The 23,461-nt window shown below is 61.9% G+C and overlaps 3 protein-coding genes across 9 annotated transcripts in view; 2 read left to right on the top strand and 1 right to left on the bottom strand.

Moving 5' to 3' along the window:
- Positions 1–2,209, top strand: GMPPB (GDP-mannose pyrophosphorylase B). 2 transcript variants are annotated; one of them, XM_006053267.4, is made up of 9 exons: positions 1–137; positions 253–333; positions 424–472; positions 608–750; positions 961–1,119; positions 1,205–1,283; positions 1,358–1,485; positions 1,569–1,751; positions 1,829–2,209. In XM_006053267.4, the coding sequence occupies exons 1-9, from the start codon at positions 9–11 to the stop codon at positions 1,958–1,960; spliced, it is 1,083 nt and encodes a 360-aa protein (XP_006053329.1). In that variant the 5' UTR covers positions 1–8; the 3' UTR covers positions 1,961–2,209. The 2 variants fall into 2 exon arrangements, with proteins under 2 accessions (XP_006053329.1, XP_044790335.1); XM_044934400.2 differs by lacking the exon at positions 961–1,119.
- The window catches only part of RNF123 (ring finger protein 123), a 27,242-nt gene continuing 5,959 nt past the window's right edge, over positions 2,179–23,461 (bottom strand). For 2 of the 6 annotated variants that reach the window (XM_044934387.2, XM_006053269.4), the window contains exons 4-39: positions 22,372–22,454; positions 22,151–22,245; positions 21,761–21,815; positions 21,559–21,644; positions 21,198–21,284; positions 20,918–20,985; positions 20,598–20,723; positions 20,110–20,224; positions 19,921–20,025; positions 19,389–19,514; positions 19,187–19,279; positions 19,042–19,115; positions 18,232–18,349; positions 17,970–18,063; positions 17,703–17,764; positions 17,443–17,514; positions 17,137–17,257; positions 16,524–16,625; positions 15,184–15,290; positions 14,621–14,819; positions 14,108–14,253; positions 13,737–13,820; positions 12,884–12,991; positions 10,211–10,388; positions 9,399–9,473; positions 9,162–9,249; positions 8,986–9,073; positions 8,821–8,905; positions 7,445–7,584; positions 7,155–7,343; positions 6,989–7,064; positions 6,694–6,778; positions 3,035–3,177; positions 2,793–2,887; positions 2,596–2,681; positions 2,179–2,516 (exon numbers count right to left, since the gene is read on the bottom strand). In XM_044934387.2, the coding sequence (XP_044790322.1) occupies positions 2,396–2,516; positions 2,596–2,681; positions 2,793–2,887; positions 3,035–3,177; positions 6,694–6,778; positions 6,989–7,064; positions 7,155–7,343; positions 7,445–7,584; positions 8,821–8,905; positions 8,986–9,073; positions 9,162–9,249; positions 9,399–9,473; positions 10,211–10,388; positions 12,884–12,991; positions 13,737–13,820; positions 14,108–14,253; positions 14,621–14,819; positions 15,184–15,290; positions 16,524–16,625; positions 17,137–17,257; positions 17,443–17,514; positions 17,703–17,764; positions 17,970–18,063; positions 18,232–18,349; positions 19,042–19,115; positions 19,187–19,279; positions 19,389–19,514; positions 19,921–20,025; positions 20,110–20,224; positions 20,598–20,723; positions 20,918–20,985; positions 21,198–21,284; positions 21,559–21,644; positions 21,761–21,815; positions 22,151–22,245; positions 22,372–22,454 (3,775 nt within the window). In that variant the 3' untranslated portion in view covers positions 2,179–2,395. The other 4 variants (XM_025272886.3, XM_006053272.4, XM_025272887.3 and 1 more) reach the window with 4 other exon arrangements.
- On the top strand, positions 3,649–6,399 carry AMIGO3 (adhesion molecule with Ig like domain 3). Its single transcript, XM_006053268.4, has one exon. The coding sequence runs from the start codon at positions 3,978–3,980 to the stop codon at positions 5,514–5,516; it is 1,539 nt and encodes a 512-aa protein (XP_006053330.3). The 5' UTR covers positions 3,649–3,977; the 3' UTR covers positions 5,517–6,399.

Raw genomic sequence — 23,461 nt, forward strand, 5'->3', positions numbered from 1 at the left:
CAGGTGCAATGAAGGCACTGATTTTGGTGGGCGGTTATGGGACGCGTCTGCGGCCGCTGACGCTAAGCATCCCGAAGCCGCTGGTGGACTTCTGCAATAAGCCCATCTTGCTGCATCAAGTGGAGGCGCTGGCTGCGGTAAGGCCCGGGTCGGGGTCTTGGTAGGTCGTGGGATTGGCCAGGGATTGGGCATCGGGGACGTCCGTGCCTTCGGCTGAGCCTGCCTGGCGGCGGGCGCTGTTCTGTCCCCCAGGCCGGCGTGGACCACGTGATTCTGGCCGTGAGTTATATGTCTCAGGTGTTGGAGAAGGAAATGAAAGCGCAGGAGCAAAAGGTGAGGCACTCACTGACTTTTGGCCCTTTCCCTTGGTCCCTGCTCTTCACTCTGATGAGAGGAAACTGACGGGGCGTTTCTCCCTTCCAGCTAGGAATCCGAATCTCCATGTCCCACGAAGAGGAGCCTCTGGGGACAGGTCAGGAGAGACAGCAAGATCCCTTGGAGAGGGTTTAGGGCCAGGAAAGGGCAAGATTAAGCTTGGATGGGGATTGCTGAGCCTGGTTCCAGGGGCTCAGACCCTCAAGATGATGGTGGCCTCCGTTTCCCCCAGCTGGGCCCCTGGCCCTGGCCCGAGACTTGCTCTGTGAGACTGCAGACCCTTTTTTCGTCCTCAACAGTGACGTGATCTGCGATTTCCCCTTCGAAGCCATGGTGCAATTCCACCGGCACCACGGTCAGGAGGGCTCCATTGTGGTAAGATAGCACGTTTTCTTTCTCTGATACTCATGTCCTCATGCCCAGTGTCTCCCACTCTGCAGCCTTGAACTACCCGGTGGTGGTGTGGGTGTAGAGCTGTGCAGTTTGTGCCTTTAAGCATTGGGGACAAAGCGTGGGAAATTTAGGACAGCATGTACATCAAGGCTCAGGAGTACTGGACTAGGCCTGAAGTCCCCCTGCACTCAGGTGACCAAAGTGGAGGAACCCTCTAAGTACGGTGTGGTGGTGTGTGAGGCAGACACAGGCCGCATTCACCGGTTCGTGGAGAAGCCGCAGGTGTTTGTGTCCAACAAGATCAATGCAGGCATGTACATCCTGAGTCCTTCAGTGCTACGGCGCATCCAGGTGTGTAGAAGCCAGCTGCTGGGTGGGCTGGGTAGGACAGGCCACCACTGCCATGACCCTGCTCACGAGCTGCCCACTCTCACAGCTGCAGCCCACATCCATTGAGAAGGAGATCTTCCCTGTCATGGCCAAGGAAGGGCAGCTCTATGCCATGGAGTTGCAGGGTGAGGCAGGGAGGCCACCGGGTGGGGGTGGTCTGTGGCTGGGCTGAGCCCCCTGATGCATTCTCCCCCTGCAGGCTTCTGGATGGACATCGGGCAGCCCAAGGATTTCCTCACTGGCATGTGCCTCTTCCTACAGTCACTGCGACAGAAGCATCCTGAGCAGCTGTGCTCAGGCCCTGGCATTGTGGGCAACGTGCTGGTGGTGAGGCCCTTGCCCAGCCCATAATCTGTCTCCTCCATCCAGGAGGACAGGTGGCCCACTTGGGTTTTCCCCGCTGTCCTCAGGACCCAAGTGCCCGTATTGGTGAGAACTGCAGCATCGGCCCCAATGTGAGTCTGGGTCCCGGTGTGGTGGTGGAGGATGGCGTGTGCATTCGGCGGTGCACCGTGCTGCGAGACGCCCACATCCGCTCCCACTCCTGGCTGGAGTCTTGTATCGTGGGCTGGCGCTGCCGCGTGGGCCAGTGGGTAAGCTCTGGGCTGGGCTCGGTGGGGAGGGTGGGGACCACCTTTGCCTCACTGCCGTGCCCGCCTCCTCCCCGCAGGTGCGCATGGAGAATGTGACAGTGCTGGGCGAGGATGTCATCGTCAACGACGAGCTCTACCTCAACGGGGCCAGCGTGTTGCCCCACAAGTCTATTGGTGAGTCGGTGCCGGAGCCTCGCATCATCATGTGAGGGGTGCTGCGGGGCCGGTCGAGCCCATTTCCCCAGTGACAAGGGGAACACTGGCTTGACGCGTCCAAAGGCCCTGGACTCATTGCCATATGACTGGGGAGGACTGGATAAGACTGAAGTTGCCAGATACCTGCCTTCTCCCATGGACATAATCGGGCAAGATCCTTGTTGGACATACCCCACAAAGGCCACTCCCTTAAGAACAACTGGGCCGGGACTGTATGGAATAATAATTTAATGCTCACCGCGGCCCTGACTGAAAATCAAGCTGAGGCACAAATAGGGCACAGCTGGGCCTCTGCTGACGAGGTTCACACAGGCGAGGAGGTGGGATGGGGTGGGGAGGGGAGGGGGACGGGGCAAGGGGCTCATGAACAGGGCCCAGCCTGGCTTTGAGTTGAGGGGTGGAGGTTCCTGCGTGTGGGCGAGGCGGGCCTAGGCAGCCGAGGAAGTGGCACTTGCGTGGGCAGCCTTGTCCCAGTCCTCCACCGACACGATGGTGGCTTTGCAGAAGAAGCAGTCCTTATTGTTCATCAGGTGCTGGTCAATGCAAGCTCTGCAACGGCAGGGTGCGCCAGTGGCTGGTGTAGCCCCCTCCCACCCCCCCACCCCCCGTGCCCGAGGGGCCCACGTACTTGCAGGACTTGTGGCCACAGGGCTGGAACACAGCAGAGATGGGGTGAGCGTAGCAGATGGGGCAGAGGTCTTCCTCACTGGTGGGCTGCAGGGAGCAGAGTGCAGGGTGGGCTGGGTCAGACACCCAGACAAGGGGGTGTGCACTACACACACACGGTTGTGCTGACATGTACTGAGCTGCTGTGGCCCCACTCACCAGGGAGGCAGCTGCCACCTGCGCAGATGCAGAGGTTAGGTGTGCCAACATCTGTTCCACCTGGGCCAGCTCCTCCACATTGATGTAATCTGTATCTGTGGTGGGGGTGGGGTGGGAGGAGGTGTCAGGCCAAATGTGGCCTCAGAACCCAGTGCCTCTTTAGTATTTCCAGCCTGGGAATTTGCTCTTAAGACAACTGACCTGACCCAGCCCCAAATCCCTGTCTTCCCTGGCCCACTTACAACTCTGTAGGGAGAAATGCTTCCGGTCAGGGGCAGGCAAAGCAGTGCCAGGGGCTGGGGGCTCCGGCTGCCCCAACAGGTAGGATATGGAGCGGAGCTGGAAGCAGGGGTCAGCCAGGAGCACTGATGTGGCTCTCTCCGTCCTAGGTAGGAGAGGGTACAAGGGAAGTCAGGAGCCTGGGCCTGAAATCCCTATTATTGGAGGGGTGGGGTTCTGTGAAAGTCCAGCCCACTCCCATTACATCCTTGTTCGTCACACCCTATCTCCCTCCTGCTCTCAGATCCTCCCAGTAAAGTCCTCGATTCCAGTAAGGACCCGCTCCTGAGCAGGTCAAAGGGGGCACCACCATGAGATGGTGAAAGTCCACTTGCTCTCTCTTACACATTAACCCTACAGAAGAAACACCTGCCCCTCATACACAATAATCCTTCAAGGAAAACGCCATCTCTAATACACGTTTATCTTGTAAAAAAAAAAACCACAAGCAGCTGGAAGGCGTACCTCCCAGGTTTCCTCTTCTCTTCCGGGAGACAGGTCCTCTGGAAAGCCGCCGGCCAAACTCGCGCCCCCTGGCGGCCACGCGAGGACTACGGTCGCGGGGGGGGGGGGGCGGGGGCGGGACGCGACGGCCCCGCCCCTCCAGTGGGAGCCAATGGGAGCCGGCGGCCCCGCCCCCTGAGAAATCGCCTCCCGGGGAGTATTTAGAAGCTTGAGCGCGCTCAGGAAGGCACTCCAGGAGGGAGCTGGGGAAGCCCGAGAAGGGCGTGGTGAGCGAGCGCGGCCAACTCACATCTCCAAACGTGGAACTAGTCGGCCTTGCGAGAAGGAGCCCGCATCCTGGCTCGCTGACCGTCGCCCGGCACTTCTCACCGGAGAAGCGGGTGAGTCTCGGATCTGTGCCGCCCACTGAGCTGCCCTGTCCTGGCCCCGGCAGCCTCCGATATGGCCCGGCTGGTGCTGCAGAGCACACTACTGTGCCTGCTGCGCGTCGGATTAGGCACTCAGGACTCAGACAGCTTCCTGCCCCACGCGCCTCATAACTGCCCCCACAAATGCGTCTGTGCTGCCGACCTGCTGGATTGCGCCGGCCTGGGGCTGCGGGAGGTGCCGGTCAGGTTACCGGCCGCGGCTGCAGACCTCGACCTGAGTCACAATGGGCTCCAGCGCCTGCCCCCTGGCTGGCTGGCGCCCCTGTCCCGGCTCCGCGCCCTGCATTTAAATCACAATGAGCTGGAGGCACTGGGTCGGGGAGTTTTCACCAACGCCAGTGGCCTGCGGCTGCTCGATCTATCATCTAACGCCCTGCGGGCACTTGGCCGCCACGACCTCGACGGGCTGGGAGCACTGGAGACGCTGCTTCTGTTCAATAACCACCTGGCGCACTTGGACGAACGTGCCTTCCACCGCTTGGGCACACTCAGTCGTCTCTACCTAGGCTACAACAAACTCTCATCCTTCTCTTTCAACCACCTGCACGGGCTGGGCGCGGCCCACCTACGTATTCTGGATCTCTCCTCCAACCACATAGGACGCACCCCTGTGCCTGACCTGGCTGCGCTGCCTGCTTTTCTCAAGAACGGCCTTTACCTGCACGACAACCCGTTACCCTGTGACTGCCGTCTCTACCACCTGCTGCGACGCTGGCACCAGCGGGGGCTCAGTGCCGTGAGCGACTTTGCCCGCGAGTACACCTGCCTGGCCTTCAAGGTACCTGACTCCCGCGTGCGCTTCTTTGCGCACAGCCGTGTCTTCGAGAACTGCTCGGTGGCCCTGGCTCAGGACCTGGAGCGGCCAGAAGAGCAGCTGCACGTGCAGGTGGGGCAGTCCCTGCGGCTACACTGCAACACTAGTGCCCCAGCCCTACGTGTGGCCTGGGTTTCCCCGCAGCACGAGCTGCTCGTGGCACCAGGATCTCGCAATGGCAGCATCGCCGTGCTGGCCGACGGCAGCCTGGCCATCGGCAGTGTGCAGCCGTGGCACGAGGGTGTCTTTGTGTGCCTGGCCACCGGGCCCCGCCTGCATCACAACCAGACGCACGAGTACAACGTGAGTGTGTCCTTTCCCCACCCGGAGCCCGACGCTTTCAACACCGGCTTCACCACGCTGCTGGGCTGCGCCGTGGGCCTGACGCTCGTGCTCCTCTACCTGTTCGCACCGCCCTGCCCCGGCTGCCGCCGCTGCTGCCGCCGCACCTGCCACTGCTGCCGCCGATGCCGCCGCTGGCCCCAAACACCCAGCCCGCTCCGGGAGCTGAGCGCACAGTCCTCGGTACTCAGCACCACGCCACCTGACGCACCCAGCCGCAAAGCCAGTGTCCACAAGCACGTGGTCTTTCTGGAGCCTGGCAGGAGGGGCCTCAATGGTCGTGTGCAGCTAGCGGTAGCGGAAGACTTCGACCTCTACAATCCCTCGGGCCTGTGGCTCAAGGCTGGCTCCGAGTCCACTAGCTCCACAGCCTCTGAAGGTCTGGTGATGACCTAGGCTGCCCATGGCCCCCACTGAGGCCGCTGCCTGCCTGCTGCTTGCCCTGCTCCCAGCTGCTACCCGAACAACTGCCAGCTGCTGGTGGGAAGCCGTGGGCTTGGTCCTCCAGCCTCCCACAGCGACCCCACTGGTAGAGGACTTCAGGTCTCCTACCTCTCTCCTGCTTCTCCCCATCACTGGGATCTAGCAGGGCCTACGTGTGCCCATGAGGATTGGAACCAAGGCCCAGCTGGAAGAGCCCTTGCAACCAGAGCCCCAGAATGAGTGGCAGGCCAAGGCGGCCAGCCATTATGGAGAGTGGTGGTGAGGCAGGGAACCGTGACCACTTCCCACTCCCCAAGGGGACGGGAAGGGAGCGGCCTGCAGGGGAAGAGGAGGAGGACTTCAAATGAAGACCAGTCCCCACCTGCAGGGTGCAAAGAGGAAATTCCAAGCCCTTGCTCTGGTGAAATATGACTCCCCGTGCACCTACATTCAGCTACTTCAAGCTTCACAAGTCTATGCAGTCTGGTGACCAGGCAAGCAGCAAGTAAGCTCCTTAAGGGACCCCGTGGGCATCACAGGCCACTGAGGGCAGGGCCTCTCCCATGGGCTCGCAAGACAGCAGTAAGGGGTGCCACGGCCTGTGCCCCCAGCTTGTCTGTAAAAAGCCTGACTGAGACCCGAAGGCCCAGCTGGAACTCGCTGTCCCCTGAGGGTAGAATCCTCTTAAGGGCTGGCACTGGTCTCAGCCCTAATGGCTAAAGTAGTGCCCTGGCTTCATATGCATCTCACTGCTCCCACTGTGGGGACACCAGGGAGGGGCTGGGCCAGGGGGCCCACAAGTGTCCTGGATCCAGCTGTCATGGGATTTCTTAATAAAGGCAGTACATGCTCACTGTTGGAGGCTTCAGACCCAGGTGTGTGCACTCAGCTCTGAAGCCCAGGAGGGCTGTCTTGGCATGGTAGGATGGCACCCCCACCCCTAGCACTGCCTCTCGGTGCCCGAGGCCAGGGCGCCTGCACTGCTGAGGTCCTGGGTTCTCCTGCTCCGAGCTGCTGCCATGGCCACCTAGTTACTCGTTACTGGGTTCACACCTCTTCTAGCTTCCTTCGGTGCCCAGGCCTGACTGAGGCCCACGTGAGGGTGAGCCCCGCCCAGCCCCCAGAGGGGAGCGCGCTCCCCAGCACTCACCCTGAGGCTGGGCCATGCACCAGGAGCCGCACCAGGATGCCGGTCACTGCCACCAGAATGGGGTAGTGGTCCACACTCTCCAGGCCTGTGGGGAAGGGAGCGGGGGGTGAGCCTTGAAAGTGCTCCTGCTGCAGGGCCTCCAGCGCTTCCCTCCGTCCTCCCTGCAGACAGCTGAGCTAGGCTGGGCGTGCCAGGCCCCAGCGGTCCGGTGCAGGCTGTCGGGTCAGGCAGCACTGCTCCGGGCAGAGGAACCGAGGCCTGCAGTGTGTTGGGTCCCGGGCTTCTAGGTCCTCACCAGGCAGCCGCAGGGTGACCACACGGTCAAAGAGGTTCCTCTCAGCTGTCACCCGGTTCAGCACCTGATTGAGCAGCTGTGGGGCAGGAACCCGTTGGTGGGTGGGTGGGCGGGCTCACCACTAGGGTGTCCCCAGGGTCCCGACCCCTTGCCCGGATGGACACACCTGTGCGAGCCGCCGCAGCAGCATCTCAGAGGTTGGCCGGGCCCAGTCGAGGAAGATCTCCGGCACCAGCGTGATGGTCATCTCCAGGACGCGCAGCAGGCTGACCGACAGGTCAAAGCAGGTGGCGCATACCTTAAGCTGCCGGCTGTCCACAAAGTTCCGCTCCAGGCGCTCCGCAGCCTGCTGGATCTGAGCCCCGCCACGTGGGCGCCTGTCAGGAGTCTGCCCACACTGCAGGTGGTGCCTCGTCCTCTGCCACCCCCGGCCCGCAAGGCGCCCCTGTGACCCACCTCCTGGATCATGCCAATGAACTCGGAGAAGGCCCAGTTGAGCTGGTTGAGGACACTGTTGAGGAAGCTGGGGGCCACGTCCGGACCCTCCCGCAGCAGGTCTGCCATGTGCTGCTGCAGCAGGGTGGAGGGGCAGGGCTCTGCGGGCACAGGGTGGGGGGCAGTAGCTGGGCATCATCACACCCCGGTCAGCAGCCTCGCCTGCCCGCCTCTGTCCTCCCTTACGGGGCCGCTGGCTAAGGGCAGAGAGACGGCTCTCTGGGAACCTCAGGTCTCAAAGGCAGGGGCACAGCGTGTAGCGCTACCAGGAGTTAGGGCTAAACCTGTCCCCTCCCTCTGCTGGGCCAACCACAGGCTGCAGTTGTTCCCAACCCCCAACCCACCCCAAGTTCTAGAACGGCCCCCAAGCGCCAGCAAGTCCACAGTCACATGCCCTTCAGGGTGTGCTAGACAGACAGGGCGGCCCAGAGCCCTCTCCTCTCATGTCAAGGCCATCCTCCCCAAGAGCCTACTTTGAGCCTTGCCATCCTCCCGTCCTCTGCTGCCCTTGGTGTGGCCTTGGCAGATGGCTGAGGTGGTGGGCGCCAAGTCTGGGCTGACAGGCAGCAGTAACCAGAGCCCTCAGCCGCACCCGGGCTGGCCAGCCCTCCCCCGAGCAAATCAATAGTTCCGGCAGCAGCGGACGTGGATCTGCCCCCTGCTCTCCACGGGCAGCTCAGGTCCACTCTAGAGCCAGGACCAAGGCAACTGGCAAGGACGTGCCACAAGGCCTTTGGCCTCTGGGGACCCCATTAGGCCCAAACACTGCCCACAAGGGCAGAAACACCCTGTGGGCTGAAGCAGGCCACCGTGTGGGGCAGGTACAGCATGGGGGAGGTGGGCTCTGCAAGCTAGACTGCCCAAGACTCTGGGCTGGGCCCAGTGAAGGTCCTCGGGCTCACAGGACAGAGAATGCAGACTTTGCTCCCAATAAATGGCCCCTTCCTCCAGGTAGCCCCCTGGACAGCCTCTGGGGCCCTGGCCAACCCCCAGTCTGTGCCCCTGCCTTGACTCAGGTATCCAAGGTCAGCACCACCAGGTGGAAGTAAAGGGGCAGAGAAGATGGAGTTGGGACAAGCCTGGAGGTCAGGGAGCTGGGTCAGAGGACAAGGGACAGGGCGCGCTCGGTGCATGAGCTTCCAGCACCCATGGGTGTGCAGAGATAGTCCCAGAGTGTCCTCGGATTGGAGGAAGGAGAGAATGGAAACCCTGGGGGATGGACAGGAAGTTCGGGGCCCACAGCGAGTACAGGACTGGGGCTGGGAGAAGTGGGGAAGTCTGTGAGAACCTCAGAGCAGCGGGTGAGGGTCCCCTGCCTGCCAGACCTGGGTACTCACTCTGGAGGCTGGGCAGACTGGCATCCTCAGGTTTGGTTTTTAGCAGGTGTGGCAGCCGTGTATAGCGGTACCCGAACCCACAGCCCTGGGGGTAGAGACGCCAGGAGGTCAGTGGGGCAGGGAAACCCCTCCAGCCACAGCCACTTCCCCTCTAGCCAGCCTTACCCGCCAGAGCCGAACCAGGATCCAGTTGGTCTGGGCCCAGGGCCGTTGCTCATAGGGAGCCAGGAGGTTCCTCACCATGGCAATGCGCCTGCAAGAGCAACGGGTGGTGGGCCCGGGGTGAGGCTCATGCTGTGCAGGGCAGCATGCCTGCCCCCTGCCCCCGGACCCCCACTCACTGCTCCTCAGGGATCCGCTCCACGGCTCGCAGGGAGTTGGGGTAGCACACGTAGCTGGCCAGGGCCTGCATCAGTGAGTCCCGGATGTCTGCCGGGACAGGCCATACCTCAGCAGGTGCCTGGCATGATCCTGGTGCCCATGCCTTACCCCGACCTGGGGGCAATCTGTGCAGAAAATGGCCAGCCCGGGGTGCTACCCTGTTCCCATCCCCCCAAGCCCTCTGTCCAGCGCCTCACCAGTGCCCACAATGCGTGTGTCTGCAAAGTGTTTGGCAAGGATGGCAGCCAGACGGGTCAGGGTCTCCTCGTAGCCTGCAGGGTGGGGTGACAGGATGAGCTGGTGGGGAGTGCAGACGCCAGCAGCAGGCACATCTCTTGGTGGTGGGCTTGGGGAGCGGGCTCCAGAGCCAGCTCCAAAGGCCAGTCTGGGCCCAAGCTGCCATCTGGGGACTTTAGGCAGTACCTTCACTAATGGTTGGCCAGAGACTAAGGCACAGACTCAGGATGGGGGCTGGGTAGGCCCCGAGGCTGAGGGCAGGGCAGGGGACAGGCCAGGAGCCTAAAAGCCCACAGCCTGATCCAGCCAAGCCCATCCTGGAATCCGGGGTCTGCGCGAAGCCCCTGCTCCTTGTGGCCACCGGCAGGGCCCCCGCTCCTTGCTGTGATCTGCAAGCCCACCTGCCCCTGCGTGGGATGCCACACCCCATGGTCAGTGCCAGGGCGGAGGGTGAGAGGCTGGCTGGCTCCTGGGCCGCAGCAGCACCAAGAAGGAAGTGACAGTCCTGGCGGGGCGGGGCGGGGCTCCTCACAGCCTGTACTCCATCTTGTCTGCTCTCCTCCTCATGCAGGGAGCAGCTGTTAGGTCTGTGGCTGCTGGTCCTAGGATGGGGCTCTCCGCCAAGCGGGACTTGTGCAGATGCTTGTCTGATGCTGTCTGAGCCCATGTGGGATGTGTGCTTCTGGGTCATGGGGGCTCAGAACAGGGCTCCTGGGGCTCACTCCGCAAAGGCCCCTTTTTTGCCCCCTCCCAGCCTGAATGGCCCCATCACCTGGGAGCTCCTCCATGCTATGCACGGGGCTGAAGTAATTCTTGAGGGCGCTGTAGCTGTTGATGGCCACGCTCAGGTAGAACTCGGGCATGAAGGCAAAGAGAGAACCCGTGCGGTCACCGTGCTCGATGGTCCGCAGGCAGACTCGAAGCAGCCAGTAAATGTCCTGCATCTTCTCCTGCGGGGGGAGGTGGGGTGGACAGGTACTGCCAGGCTGCTGCGGAGCGGGGGGGTGGGGGGGTGTCATGAGGTGCAGCCCAGTCGGGGGCTGAGGAAAGCTCTCCCAGGAGCACGACGTAAGGGCTGGACTCCAGGAAGCAGGAGAGGAGCTCAGGTAGATGTGATCAAGCACTGCTGGGCGGGCAGGACAGGCCACCAGCCTGGCGAGGCAGCGCTACAGCCCCAGCCAGAAGCCTGTCTGCACTGTTTCAAGGTACGCAAGGCCTTAAGTGAGAGGTGCCTTGTGACCAGAAGCCTCTGTTGGGACGCTGCCCAGAGCAGAAGGGGCTGCAGGTGCAAGTGGGGATGAGCCCGCGAGGAAGCTACAGCCACGGCCAAGTCCAGGACAGCAAAGGACTGGACCGCCGGGAGTGTGGAGGCACGGAGGGGCCGTGGGAGCGAGGGACTTCCCTGGTGGTCCAGTCGCTAAGACTCTGTGCTCCCAACTAAAGAGTCCACGTGCCTCAACTAAGACCCAGTGCAGCCAAATAAATTAATATTTTTAAAACTTTTAAGTGTGCATCAAAGAACACAATCAACAGAGCAGTAAGACAACCCACAGAGTGGGAGAAGATATTTGTTAATTGTAATGTGCTAAGGGGTTAATACCCAGAATGCAGAAAGAACTCCTACAAGTCAAAAACAGAAAAACCATCAAATTAAAAGCTAAGCAAAAGGAGGGACTAGACATTTCTTCAAAGGATATAAAATACCCAGTAAGGTCGACGTTACTAACCTCTAGGCAGATGCAAGTCAAGCCATAATGAGGTACCACTTTACACAGGTTAGGATTATTATCAGTGAAAACTTTTTTTCAGTGACAATTATTGGTGAGGAAAGGCAGAAATTAGAACCCGCAGTCCTGCTAGTGGGGCTGCTGCAGTCGCTACGAGAAATAATACGGCAGCTCCTCAAAAAAATTAAAAACAAAATTACTACACGATCCAGCAATTTTGCTTCTGGTTATATACCCAACAGAATTTTTAAAAACGGGATCCTGAAAAGGTATTAGCACCCCATGTTCACAGCTGCATTATTCATAATAACCAAAAGGTAGAACCACCTCAAATGTCCACAGAGGGATAAGTGTGTAAACAACACATGATACACACACAACGGAATATTTACTCACTCTCAAAACGGAAAGAAGTCCTGACATGCTACAGCATAGATGGACCATGAGATGGTAATGCAACGTGAAATAAGCCAGTGACCAAAAGTCTACTTATGTGTGGTACCGAGAGCAGTCAACTTCAGAGACAGAAAGTAGAACTGTGATTGGGAACAGAGGTGCGGGGGAGTGGGGAGTTAGTGGGTCTAAGTCTCAGTTTGGGGAGATGATGGAGAGAGTTCTGGAGGTGGCTGCCCAGCGATGTAAACACATTTAACGCTATTAAACACATGATTTAAAACACGTGATTTAAAATGATCAAGACGGTAAGGCACGTATTGTATTTTACCATGATTTTTTCAAATGATTAAGATGGTAAATTTTATGTTGTATATAGTTTATCATGATTCAAAAAGAAGGTAGAGAGATGGGAGGGTGAGGTCCCTAAGAAGACAGTGAGGGAGGGGGTGGCAAGACTGCCTATGGAGGGAGGTGGATGGGCATGAAATCCCAGTGGTGGGAAGACAGTGCCCATCTTTGTGGGGCTGGAGCAGAGGGGTAACAGGTGGAGGTGGGTGGGGTTGAGGAGGAGCCACCAGAAGAGAGAGCAAGCAGAGATGGCCGGGTAGAGACAGGGAGACCAAGGGTTGTGATCACCCACTCATGCAGGAGGGGCATGTCCACGAAGGTGAACAGACGCCCTGACACGGGCACCTGGGGAGCATCCAGGGGCGCTTGCTTGGTTGCAGGGGAGATGCCAGGGCAGCTGGGGAGATAAAATAAGTGCTGTAGGGCCAGGGCCGGGAGAGGGGTGTCGAAACAGTCACAGAAGGAGTGCACCGTCTGTTCATCTGTCCTGGGAGGGCAGACTCAGCTTTCTGGTTTGTTGCTGAACTACCAGGTCACGAAGGCATGTGACATTCTCCAGGATCTGGGCACACTATTCAATGAATGAGGGAATGAATGAGTGAGAAGGGAACAAGCCAGTGTCCTTAACAGCAGGGGATGGAGGGAGTCCGAGAAGCAGACTGAGGCTGGGGAGGCCAAGCACCCTGGACGCGCTGGGAGAAGAGGAGGAGAGGCAGCAGGCCCGGGGGCAGGCGGGACAGACTGGTCCTCCAAGGGGGACCATGAGAGCTCGAACGGGGCACTGCGGCCCACGGACGGCATCTGCTTGAGTTCACGGGCATGAAAAGATAGGGGTTATGGCACAGGGTGGGACGGAGCCTGAGGAGCTGGGAGGGGGCAGGTGTGTGCCCGAGGCCGGCAGCACCCGGCCCAGTCAGTGGCCAGTCCGGGAGCCGGCGGAGGGAGCAGCCGCGGGCCGAGGCCGCCCTGCTCACCTGGGAGTAAACGGCGGCGTGGACCCAGGCCAGGCGGCGGCTCAGGTGGTCCAGCTTTTCTGAGAAGACCTTCTGGCTCTTGCTCAGCTCTGCCAAGATGTCCTTCCTCTGCCACCCAAGGAGGAGGAGCAGAGGGCAGTCAGCACAGGGCCCCGTGCCCAGACCCACGCAGCTTGGCAGGGCCCACTGTGCCCAGGGCAGGCACAGAGCGGGGTGGACCCAGCTCCACTCTTCAAAACTCTCTTCAGTCTGACCTGCTGGTGGGCTTGGGCAAGCCAGGGCCTCGGGGCCCCTCAGAGCATGGACGTGGGGCTGAGCTGAGCCCGTGGTGGGGTCCCCCCAGGAATGCCAGGCTAGAACTGCAGCTCCGGCAGCTGCTTTTGCCCTGAACAAGCCCGGGCTCTGTGGGCAGGCAGGTGTGGGCCAGGGGCTGCCCAGACAGGGAATGGCTCTGGTCTCCAGCTCGGAGAGCTACGGCACAGGGACTCCAGGGGAGGCAGGGCGGCAGGCCCTGCTTCCTGCTGACTCTGCACATGGCCGAGGAAGCACTCGGGGCAAATCCATAATTGATGAGGAGAGTGGGTGTGCATCAGCACTTAGTGGCTGGGCGCGGGCACCTTGGCACAGGCCACGGCTCGCTAACAGGGCTCAGGCTGGGCCTGGCCCTGCTGCAGGCCCCACTCTCACTGCCGTGGGCGGGCCACGGCGGGGGGTGGGGACAGGGGAGCTGTTGGGCAGCCCTCAGGGGCAAGGAGCAGGTTTCCCTCGTGGGCTGCCCTGGGGACCCCCAGTGAGCGAGCTGCCCTCTGCCACAGCCTGCCCTCCCCAAGTCCCACCTGCCCGCCCACCTTACCCGCTTGGGGCACCGGCGGAGCTTGTCCTCTGTGTCCCGCAGGGCCATCGCGTACTCGTTGACATCATCGGACACTCCCACCATCTAGAGCACCAGATAGCGGACACCACACGTCCAGGGGGACCCTTGGGCACCTCGCACGTGGTTCTCCACACACAGCCCAGACCCCAGCCCCACCAAACCCTTCACCTTAGGACAGCCCCCTCCCACAGAAGTCAACCGGGTCAGGCCCAAAGGGCAGAAACACTAGTCTTGCTGTGACATATGCTCACGCGCACAGCTGTGCCCAAGCACCCCTGCAGAAAGTGGGTTTGTGGGCACACACAGACGCATGCAGACACACAGAACCACGTGACACACGCGTGCGAGACCTTGCCCAACTGCTGGTGAACACTGAGGTTATACATCATGACGACGCCATCTAGGACTTCCAGCAGGGAGTTCTCGGTGAGGGGATGCTCAGGTTCCTCGGGGGGCCGCCCCACCAGCAGACCCTCATTCCACTGGCTACCCTCGACTAGGGAACAGGGGAAGGACAGGGTCAGGGTCAGGGTCAGGGTCGGGGCCATTCCAGTTCTCGTCTAAGCCTATGGAGCCAGGAGGGGTCTCGCAACAGAAGGGAGCCCTCACCTGTGGCCCGGGCCCCAGGACGGACCTGCAGGGAGAATGTGGGAGCCGGGCGGGGGCGGGGAAGGTCCTGCATCCAGGACCTATTTCTGTAGCATTGATCTCCCGCCCTCAGAGTGCACTTCCCATACCCTTGAGATGCTGCCAGGCCACAGGACCAGGAGGGAACGGGTGTACTTGGCTTTGTGAGGGGGAAGAGTCTCACAGGACAGAAGGTTCTGCCAGGGGGGCCCCGCCCGGCCCTGCCTGGCACCTACTGTCCTCACGGGTCCTCTGCTCTGCGCTCAGCGTGCGGACCTTCACTTTCTCCGAGGCGCTCAGGGGCCGCCGTGGGGTCATCAGGCTCACAGCTGCGGTGCTGAGGAAGCGGTTGGCTCGGCCCAGGGTTGGAGAACTGAGCCAGCCGGGCCGAGGCAGGGGCAGCGCGCCCCCCACGGCCAGGGCCTGCATGGGGCGCTGCGGTGGAGAGAGGAGGCCAGACTCCACTCAACAATGCCAGGGCCTGGGCCCGCTCAGGGCTCTCTTGACTTGGCTGGGGGATAGGCCCCACAGGGCCCCGTTTACGCACGGCTGCACCTCGTCCTCCAACTGCCCCCGCCCAGCCTTCACTGTTCCTCTCAAGGCCCGGGGTCTCATACGGCCTCAGCAGCTGGCAGCCCTCCCACCACACCGGCCCTCCACGCCTCCCCTACAGCACGGGACCCTGCCGGGGGACAAGTTCCTTGCCAGCACGGACAGGGAGATGGCCCGTGTGACACTCCAGCCCTGATGCTAGAGGGACAGCCCAACACAAAGCCCCCGCCTGCCCCTACCGCGGCACCTGGGCCGCAGCTGGGGCTGGCTCCTCGTCCTCGTCCAGGTCATCCATGGTGGTCGCCTGGAGCTCCAGTGGGTCGATCAGGATGTTGGCCTTGGAGGCAAGGTCATCTAGAAGGAAGGGCAGGAAGGCTATCAGGCTAGTGGAGGGGAGAGGGGTCACAGGTGGAGCTGCTCCGGCACCCTCAGCGAGAGCGTGCCGGAGTCACATTGACCACGGTGCCTGTGCCTTGCTGTCCACCTGCTCCAACCCAGCCTTCACTCTGCACCGTAAGGCCCTGGGTCTCGTGGGGCAAGTCCTGCTGAGTGAGGCAGGAGGCTCTCCCGTTGCTCCTTCTGTCTTTATCTCCGTGATCTCACTCTGTCCAGGGGCCCCCTACTCCTCTGACTTTCCTCCTTGTCCTGCTCCGTAAACTGAAGCTGATCCAGAGCTGTCCGGGCCTCACTGTAGACCTGTCTCCACCTCTATTCTGACAGCCAGACATAGCAGCTCTGCCTCCAGCCCAGGCCTTCATCCTGGCTGCATCGCTGGGCCCTCAAACACACCGCACTACCCTCTCCTGCAGCTCCTGTTCCTGAGGGGGCCTCAACCCCACAGCCTCTGGCAGGAAGCCTGGGCTCATCCTTGACCCCTCCCCTCCCCCCCGCATCCTCCCATCTCCTCTGCCGCCTGGATGACTTTGCTTCCTTGTCTCCTTTCTGGGCCCTTGCACTCCACCCTCCATACCCCAGCATCCAGAGGGAGCTTCTTACGATGCAGACTCCCAACCCCAACCTCGCTCCTCTGCTTCAGGACCTTCCGAAGCTACCCCTGTCCCTGAAGGAGCTTCCAGCAACTCTGTAGCCCACAAGCCTTCAGACTCTGCCGTGCAGACTCCTGGGCCTCGTCTCCCATTGCTTCCCGCCTCTCATTTTCCTCTCTGGCACACCGGCTCTGGCACACCTCTCCAGGCCATGCTGGGCTGCCGCTGGCACCTCTGCCACCGTTCACACTGTGCCCTCAGCCCTCTGCACCGGAGCCGCTTGTGCTCAACCTCGAAAGCAGCTCAAGCAGCAAACATGTGCCACCTCACCCAACGCCACCCCTCACCGAGACCCCGAGGCCCACCCCCCCAGCTCCATCAGCCCCGGATTTCATGACAGGGCTCCCAGACCTCCTCTGGGGTGGATGCAGGGGAAGGAATAAGCTGGCCGACAGCCCGAGGCAGAGGAGGGAGAGCAGCGTCTTCCCGGCTGAGCAGGTGGGAAGCTCGGGCACCCTCTGGTGGACACAGAGCAGCTCAGCAGTCAAGGCAGGGCTGGCTCAGGAGCTGCCCTGCTCACCACCCACCGGACCACGCGCACCTTTGAGCGTCTTCCGAAGGTGTGAAAGGAGGCCTCCGAGGCGCTGCAGGTCGAAGTAGTCCACCTTTCCGTTATAGAAGATCTGGGGTGGGACGTAGGCCTCTGCGAGGTCAGACCAGCAGTCAGAGCCCAGCAGGACCCCTGGCCTAGGCCACCGACCTGACCAGCCTTCCCCTACAACTCCTGCCCTCTGCCGTTTCACGCCAGTTCCAGGAACGGCACAACTTGGGGTGAAGGGGGCATTCTTGGTTGTGCGTCACCCAGGGGAGAATCAGAGGGCCCTGACCCAGCCCTGTGGGAGATCCCCCAATCCAGGCTGCTCCCACTGAGTCTTGAGGACTCTGTTCCACACAAATACAGGGCCCCCAGCACCTCAGAGCCCACCCAAGGCATCCCCGACAAAGGGATGGGCGGGCAAGGACCAAGGAAAGGGGCCTATGGAGGACAGGAAGCTGGGGACCATCAGAGCAAACACTGTGCCCCAGGGAGCAGGGCTCCATCAGGCAGGAGGCCTGGGACAGTGCCCCCAGCCCTGGCCTCAGCCAACGCCCAGGGGCTGCCCGGTGTCCAGCTCTGCCCAGCGCCTGCCACGTGGGGCCCGGGCCACACTCACCCTCACTGAAGGAGGTGCGTGGTTTCGAAGCCTTGTACTCGTCCCAGTAGAAGCGCAGGGCTGAGATCAAGCGGTGCAGGAAGCAGACCATGTACTCGGGGGGGCAGAGCATGGGTGTGTTCTGTAGATACAGGTGTGAGACACGTGTCTGTGTGGCCCAGGAGCCAGCCTGCTCCTCATCCGAGGCCCTGCCCTGGGACCCAGGACTCAGTGGGGAGGGCGGGGCAGCAGGGGACGAGCAGACGGTGCCCGAAGCCAGGTGCAAACCGCATGACACAGCTGGGGGGCCGTGGTGGGGACACCTACCCCCCGGCCGCTGGCATTCTCCTGCAGAAACTTCCGGAATTTGGTCAGGAAGATGTACCTGGAAGCTTCACCCTTTGGGGAAAGGAAAGCTGAGGCTGTGAGGAGCTGAGGACGCTGGCCCCAGGCTGGACCCAGTGGCGCGTCCCAGCCCGCACCCTGCACCCTGCCACAGGGCCCGTGCCAGCCCTGCCCTCTGGGTCTCTGGGGCCCGTCTGGCACCCTCCCCACCAGGGTCGCAGGCAGGCCTGGGAGTCACTCACCCCGTTGTTATCCTTATTGTTCAGCAGCAGCTTCAGGATCTGGACCTGTAGTTCTTCCACCACTGGGGGTAGGGTGGGGAGCAGGACACCCTCAGGCTGGGCCAGACCCTCAGGCTCCCGGAGACGGGCGGGGGGAGCAGCTTTGGATCAGGGCTCCACCACCAGGGATCCCTGCGTCCCACCTAAGCATGCTCTCCACCAAGTGCCCCAAGTACACCTGAACGCAAATCCTCCACCCCCACCCAGTGCCCGAGGCTGGGGGCCAACCTTCAATGCGCTTCTTGAGCCTCTGGCAGCCCCGTTCGTAGGCACGCCGCCGGAGCCTCTCCTCAGAGGTCTCTTCCCTCACCTCCTCTTTGCCCTGGGCAGGGGCAGGGGGATCCGAGACAGCAAGACTCAGCCAGGACCCAGGAGAGCCCTGCTCCAGCCCTCAGCCCAGGAAGTGGCCTTGTGTGCCAAGCGCAGGTGGTTCAGACAGCCCGGGTCAGCCCTCGCTGAGACCGCGCCCACCTGCCTCAGGCCTGCTCACCTCCCTTGGGGAGCGGTGGGGCCACCACGTGGTCGGGATAAGCTCCTGGAGGCCAGCCTCCTCCACACGCAGTGGGCTCTTGATGTAAAAGAAGACGACAGACCGCAGCACATCGAAGCTGGTGGTTGTCAAGGCAGAGCTCCACTCACCACCAGGGCCCCGGACACCCTCGGGAGTCCTCCCTGGGAAGCCCTCCCAGAGCCTGCCCGCCTCCCTCCCAGGGGCCCGTGGCTGCTGTGTGCCTGTCTGCCCTGCCTGTGAGCCCTGAGAAAGGGCTGTGGTTGTCAATTCCCTGCCCAATTCCCTGCAAGCACCCGATCACGGCTTGTCACAGGAGCAGAAGACGCTGGGACAGCTGGGCGGAGGGCTGTGGCCTATCCATGTGCTTCTGCCTCCTAGAGGCTGAGGACCCCAGAGAGACAGGACAGTTACCGGCACAGGCTTCCCAGCCAGGGGCCCGAAACCATGCTCTCTTTCCTACTCCTGTCATTCTCCATGTTTTTCTGGAAACACAAGAGCTGACTCTGTAAAGAAGGTCTCGCAGGAACACCCACCATGGACCACATATAAAAGTGCGGCACTTTGGCTGAAGAGCGCAGGCGCGGGTGGCACCTCACCCACCTCTGCGTAGTGCTACCCTCCCTGCTCTGGAGAGAAAGTGCTGGAAGGCTGAGTCCTGAAACAAGGTGGCTCTGGTCCTCCTGAGCCTCCGTGGCGAGCCCTGGCTGAAGGCACACCGCCCTCCCAGGGCCTCTGCTGACCCCAGCGGGCACCGCAGGGCTGGCCTGTCTGGCAGCAAAGGGAGGATACAGGACGTTGCTAAGCAGAAACTTGCGGGACTTCTCGTGACTGAGGATGGCGATGGTGAGCCGCAGGTAGTGGATCTGTGGGGAGAGGGTGCTCAGAGGGGGCGGGGGAGGCCCGGGGGGCTCAGGGCCGGGGCCGGAGCTCCCACCTGCAGGCTCAGGTCGGGGACGATGGGCGAGAAGCGGTACAGCCGCAACAGGGACATCATCAGCTGCTTGAGGCAGTCCTGCACCTCGTAGTCCTGAGAGAGGGGGTCAGGCTGTACGGCGAGCCGCTGAGGGCAGCCCCGGGCCAGCCGTCCATGTGGCCTTCTCCAACACCTGCCCACACCTCCCCGATCCTGGCCTCACCTCCATGAAGAGCCACAGGAGGTCCAGGACGTGGTGCACCACGGTCTGCGCCTGCTTGGGGGGGCCCGCCTCCACGACGCCCAGCAGGAAGCTCATGAGCACGGCCTCCACCACGTACACCTCGCACTGCAGCAGGGCCGGGTGCTGGTGAGGTGGCAGCCTTCTATCCCTCTCAGGCCGCCCCCCACCCCCACCCCACCCTGCTCCTGGGCCCCTGGAGGACCCCTAAGACATGGAGGAGCCCTTCCGGGGTCTGACGGAGACACAGGAAAGGCCGCTGCCCCACAGCCCCTCTGGGCTCTGCACAGGCTGTTCCCTTGGCCTCGGACGTCACCATCCCTGGATCTTTTCTAGAAAGCCCGATACCCTCAGCTGGAAGCATCTCCTCCTTCCCGCTCCCGCTGCCCCATGACATCCTTGAGGTCTGAGAGCTCTGGTCATGGGGGCCCTGCCAGGTGAGGCGACTGGACCTCACACACCTCAGCACCCCAGCCCTCAGCCTGGGCCTTTCCCCTCCCTCGCGTCCCCTCACCAGGAGCGGTGCAAAGTGATGGAAGATGTGGGCCAGGGTGAGGAGGACGGTGGGCTGGCCCTGCAACTGCCACTCAGAGCTCTCCTTCTCCACCAGCCGCCCTTCCTGGGGATGCGGGGGAGGAGAGGACGGTGAGGGGCAGAGGGCCGCAGAAAGCCCCCAGCCCACCCGGCCCGGATGCCGGCTCACCACGGGGTCCAGCTCCACGCTGAGCACTGCCCGGAAGCAGCCCAGCAACCTCTGTGCCCGCACCAGGCTGGTGCTCGGCGGGTCTTGCAGGGGCCGGTAGCCCGCCACTGGGTAGGTACCACCGAGTTAAGCCAGCAACAGCTGCTCTGTGACTCAGCACACCCACTGCTCCCACCGAGACCCCTGTGGTGGGGCCTGGGCTCCAGGGCAGGGCTGTGAGGTCAGACTGCCTAGTCTGCACCACACCCCTCCCTCCCCTTTCTCTGTGGACTGAACCTTCTCTTGCCACTTCATGCTCTTCACTGTTCAACTAAAGCAACGATGGTTAGTGTAAGCATCATCCTTGACATTCACCTAAGCTGTACCCCGTTCACTCCTCACGGCAGCAGGGCCCGCCCCAGCCCACAGAGCTCCGGGAGCAGGGAGCCCCGCTCCCAGCTTCCTCAAGCGCACCCAAGCGGCCCACTGCCTTCTTCACAAAAGGATATCGCAGCGGACGGCTGCCGAAGTTGAAGGCCACAGACTCCTTGAAGGAGAGGCTGATGGCTGGGAAGTAAGCCATGCCCAGGCCCCTGGATAAGTTCTCAAAGGCGGTGCCCAGTGACACACCATTCCTGGAGCAGAAAGGAGGGCCCGTGAGCCAGGGCTAAGAAAGAAGGAGGTAGCTGAAAGGGACCCGCGAGCAGGCCTCTGTCGGGGCTGCCCACCTTCCGGCTGCCAGAGCCAAAGCCCTTACAGTAGGGCCTGGACCGTGAGGGCAGCCTGGGGAGCCCCAGAGGCCAGGCCTAGGGACAGAGGGGAGACTCACAGGGAGAAGGACAGAGTGCCTTCGTCCAGGTCGATCAGGCAGCTCACGATGTCCCCCGCTGCCCATGCCTGCCAGGGGAGGACGCCGTGCAGATGAGCAGGAGCCCAGGGCCCTGCCCACGCTGCCCCCCACCTGCGTCTGCACTGCACCAGGGAAGACTGGCCCGAGGACAGAGGACCCGAGTCCGTGCCCCCTCTGGTGCCCTCCACCCCCTCACTGCTGCCCGCACTGAGCCGCGGGAGGGGCAGAGGGCAGGTGGCAGCTGGTGAGGTGGCCTCACCTTTCCGTAGTTCGTCGTGGTCACGTTCCACTTGCGTACCCGGTTGCCGTCATAGGCGTAGGAGTTGTGTGTATCTCCAACCCCCTCCTAGGGAGAAGCCGTCCGTGAGGTCCGGGGAGCGGGGAGGGGCAGGACCAGAGCCCGTCAGGCACCAGCCTTGGACCCACATGGCTCTACTGAAGGGGGCTGATGCGCCGAGGGAAGGCACGAGGGCTGTTTCGGGGCTGCGGTGTCCTGGGATGGGGTGGGACACGGTCCTCCTCCAGAGGGCAGTCCAGGTGAGGGTCCTCAAAGGACCCCATTGGGCTGGGGGTTGCCTGAGCCCTGCTAAGGCCTGGGCGGGGCCCCTCTCCACCGGTACCTCCTGATTGAAGCGGCAGTTGATTGTGCACCAGCCAATCTGCATGAGCCCCTGGGAGGAGATGAGCACCTCGTAGATCCATTTCCCTGGAAAGAGTCGTGTCAGACCCTGCAGGGTTTTAAACAAAGACTGCCTCCTGCCTGAGGCCTGGGCCCTCGAACTCCCTGCCAGCTCCCTGGGCCGTGGTGGAGCATGGCCTCACCTTTGTACACACACGTGGTGGAGCGGATCGTCCCAAAGTTGCTGTGTCCAATCACCTGGGTGGGGAGCAGGGGGTGGTGAGCCTCCTCCCGGGCACACGGGGGCCTCCCCAAGGGAGCACAGTCCCATGCAACTCGGCTCGCCTCGGTGGCGACACCTGTCGTGGCCAATGCTGAACCGTGCCGGAGCAGGGCAGAAGGGCCCAGGCCCGGGTCAGCAGGGATCCTGGGCTGGAAGCGTGATGGGAGGGGGCTGTGATGGGAAGACCTCGGGGCTGGGGTCACACCAAGAGCGTTTTGGGGCTATTGTCAGGAGGGTTTGGGGGCTGGGGACTCAGTGGGCCACATCAGGAGGGGCTTGGATGTGGGGCCCCATGCTTGCCCTTGCTCACCCCCAAGAGGTCATCATCCACCAGAAGCAGCCCTTCAAATCCACCTGTGTGGTCGAGGACCACAGTGGACGGGCCAAGCCGCCCCTCAACCTGTTCTGAAAAGCAGAGAAGAGGGTGAGGGGTTGGGCCGGGCACAGGCTCAGGCAGACACAGAGAGGGCACCGAGCCCCCCAGGCCCACCCAGCCCCCGAACCCCCTTCCAGATTGACGCTGTCACCTACCCTGGCTCTCCTCCTCCTCCTTGTCGTCCACATGTAACAGCTGGTCCAGATGCTCTGGCAGGTTCTGGAAGTTCAGGGGTTTCCTGGGGAGAGTGAGAGGCTGAGAGGGGGCCCCCAAGTCCTTGAAACCAGCCAGATGACGCCAAACCCCTCTCCCAGTCCCCTTCTCCTGAGCTGAGGAGGGAGGCTGCCCAGACTCCAGAACAAGGGGTGTGCCAGTCCCACATTCTGGGATGCTGGGGGTCAGAGACTGGGTTATCCACTAAACTTGGAGCATTGCAAGACTGATTTGAAAAGAAAAAAGAAGAAGAAGAAGGAAGAGCCCTCTGTCAGCCTTAATCCCCTCATCTGTACAAATGGAACAACAGCTGTATGTCAGAGATACTGTGAAGAGTCCGAGCAATAATGCTCCCTGTGCAGCCCAGGACCTGCCCACTCCTGAAGGTGGCTTGTTGATTACGCCTGGGCCAGGAGGGCTGGGAGAAGCGCGGAACCCCAGGATGCTCAGTACCAAGACCAGCCAGTCCAATCCTTGACCCCAGGTCTGTGGTCCCATCCAGGGAAGCCTGTGTGTTGAATGAGACATGTCCTGGGAGGATGCAGGGCTCAGCCCTCTTAGCTTCTGGCTGGCTGTGTCCTGGACCCACCTGCAGAGGAGAGGAGAGCACACGGCAGGCCACCTGCCCCGGCCAGAGGGGCCGGGAGGATGTGTCTGAGTGGCCCCCTCATCCTCCCAGCACACATGCCCAGAGGAGAAAGAGCTCTGTCTAATGCTGGCCAGCTAATCCTGAGCTCAGCTGCTAAGAATAGCCAGGAATGAGGTGGTGGTAACTAGCAGGGCTCCAGCAGCAGAAGCCCGAGGCCCATCCGGATCCAGCCCGCAGACTGCTGGCACCTGCTCTTCCATGTCGAATCCCAGGTCACACCCTGCTCCCCGCCCGAGAGGTCAGGCCCTGGAAGGGCACATGTATGGGCCAGCACACCGGCTCTCTGGCTAAGTAGCTTCAGCCCAGGCCCAGGGGCCGTATGTTCCCGCACCATGAGCTACAACTGACCTTGAACTGCAAGAAGGAGAGACTCACGAAGCTTC

The sequence above is a fragment of the Bubalus bubalis genome, chromosome 21, assembly GCF_019923935.1.
Source record: "Bubalus bubalis isolate 160015118507 breed Murrah chromosome 21, NDDB_SH_1, whole genome shotgun sequence".
Classification (NCBI taxonomy): domain Eukaryota; kingdom Metazoa; phylum Chordata; class Mammalia; order Artiodactyla; family Bovidae; genus Bubalus; species Bubalus bubalis.

Bases quoted from the DNA above. Each gene is read 5' to 3' on its own strand.
- GMPPB (XM_006053267.4), top strand. From the start codon at position 9: ATGAAGGCACTGATTTTGGTGGGCGGTTATGGGACGCGTCTGCGGCCG. The intron at 138-252 runs GTAAGGCCCGGG...TCTGTCCCCCAG, and splicing joins AAGTGGAGGCGCTGGCTGCG to GCCGGCGTGGACCACGTGAT. The intron at 1,284-1,357 runs GTGAGGCAGGGA...CTCCCCCTGCAG, and splicing joins CTATGCCATGGAGTTGCAGG to GCTTCTGGATGGACATCGGG.
- AMIGO3 (XM_006053268.4), top strand. From the start codon at position 3,978: ATGGCCCGGCTGGTGCTGCAGAGCACACTACTGTGCCTGCTGCGCGTC.